This window comes from Fusarium tjaetaba, assembly GCF_013396195.1.
Source record: "Fusarium tjaetaba strain NRRL 66243 chromosome Unknown NRRL66243_c0000524, whole genome shotgun sequence".
NCBI classification, from domain to species: domain Eukaryota; kingdom Fungi; phylum Ascomycota; class Sordariomycetes; order Hypocreales; family Nectriaceae; genus Fusarium; species Fusarium tjaetaba.
Window position 1 is genome coordinate 4909 of NW_023501720.1, and position 1854 is coordinate 6762.

Sequence of the window (1854 nt, forward strand, 5' to 3'; positions counted from 1 at the left end):
GAGGATGCACTGAGGATGAGGATGCTGGATTGAGGCTTGGGAAAGTGGTGGGAAGGTCGCGATCTTGGTTGTGGCATCGGCATCTGTCTCAGGGGTCATGTTGATCTGTAGTTCTCAAGTAAACTCCATATCTGAACGTGCAACCACGCAATCTTCTCACTCAATTCCCATTGTCTATTATCCTATGAACAACCGAAAACTGTGCCCCCAATTCAAAACGTGACTGCCCTATCTGCAATGATAACATACCGCATTTCACTTTCTGACATCCCGATATGCAAGATTCTACTGGCAGAAGTCACAGCTCTAGCTCTGTCGCAGTATGGCGTTGCACCGCGGCATGAGTATGGCACAACGCTATAAGACCATCTCAAATGTAAAGACTGATCTCTCTGTTGCGATTTGATATATTGTGAACACAATACAGTGCGATGGACATGGCAGGCAGAGAGCCCACCAGGGCAGTGCGTACCGCAGATCAAGTATTGCCCGATAATTGTCTGACTGTAACACTTTTATTTCCAAAGACAATATAACATGTTTGTTCCCGATGGTGACGCCACAAGCACTGGGACTTTCCATGCGCTCGCGACGTTGAGGGTCGCGGGTCTTATGCCCCCCAGCCATGACTTCAGACACCTGGTTCTCAACATAGGCAAATCAAATTAGAGTGATCTGCTGTTTCAAAAAGCGTTGCTACGTGTTATTCTACTGGCAAACTCCGTAAAACACAGTGTAAACCAACTCAGTTTCACAGTCAAAAGCGTTGTGTTGTCAATCCCGGTTTTTCAGTCGTTTGGAACCTCCGCGCCCAGCAAACATTCCGCCAGCGCGCACTTGGCCATGTACCGGTGTCAAGACACAGACACAAACGACTAGAATCCATTACCTCCGGCCACTACCAGAACGGCATTGGCAGTTTGACCAATAGCACATTGATCCTGAAACGCGTCCAGGTAGCAAACGAGGCACGTTTGACTTGACGTTCTACCAGTGTCACTGCAACAGAAATGATTTATGTGACACCGACATGCCGACCACGTCAAATAACAAGCAACTTTTCGTCTTGTTCTCTTTCTTCTTCTTTCTTCATCCTCCACCATCACCACAATAACTTCTTTATCATCACAACAACTTCATCAACCTTGACAAACACCAATTTTAATCCTCACCAGCGGAACAGTTATCATGGGTTTGACTATTGCCTTTGAGATGCCTGACGGCGCCGCAGTTGTGATCTCGGTTCTGGTCCTTCTTATTTCCCTTTCTGTCACCTGGAAGATCTTCCTCCACAATCCACCAAAGAAAAACGACCCTATTGTTTGTGATGTAAGTCCCCCCAACCCAACTCGATAACATATGACCCTCTAATCGATCTACAGGACCGGTTCACGGATTATCTACCCCCTCTTGGTCACAGAGCTTTTAAGGCGTCGGAGCTCGTTCCACGCCGAGAACAAGAAGTTCTCAAGCAGCAGATCGAGATGATTGAGCGGAATAGACAGGCGGCTTTCACCGAGATTGGAAGAATTTACGCTCGGCGTGTCCAAATTGACAAAGCTCTGGATGAAACCGTCGAAGCGCTCAAGAAAGAATTCCCCCATGATTTCGGACCAGCACTCCCCCTCAAGAAGAAGATCCGCGACTTGTCCCGAGAAATGGAGCAGTGTTACGGGATGGCGGACGATATTTGTCATCAAATGCATCAGATGATGGTGCAGAGGTTGAGCCTTCGTCGAAAGATTGACCGCATTGACTTGCAAATGGAGTCGGCGCGTCTCGCTGAGATCATGCATCCTCATGTCATTCCCACCGAGGCTCTGGGCGATCCGGACCGGGAGGAAAAGAAGAGAG

At 48.2% G+C, this 1854-nt stretch overlaps 2 protein-coding genes across 2 annotated transcripts in view; both read left to right on the top strand.

Moving 5' to 3' along the window:
• The window catches only part of FTJAE_14026 (uncharacterized protein), a gene marked incomplete at both ends in the record, with an annotated part of 237 nt that extends 204 nt beyond the window's left edge, over positions 1 to 33 (top strand). Inside the window, one exon of the mRNA XM_037347224.1 lies at positions 1 to 33. This exon is cut by the window's left edge and continues 204 nt beyond it. Coding sequence (XP_037198959.1) covers positions 1 to 33 — 33 coding nt within the window.
• A 1155-nt stretch (positions 34 to 1188) lies between these two features.
• On the top strand, positions 1189 to 1854 carry FTJAE_14027 (uncharacterized protein; the record flags this gene model as incomplete). Its single annotated transcript, XM_037347225.1, has 2 exons — positions 1189 to 1329; positions 1383 to 1854. Coding segments are annotated over 2 exons (613 nt in total), but the record flags the coding sequence as incomplete, so codon positions are not given.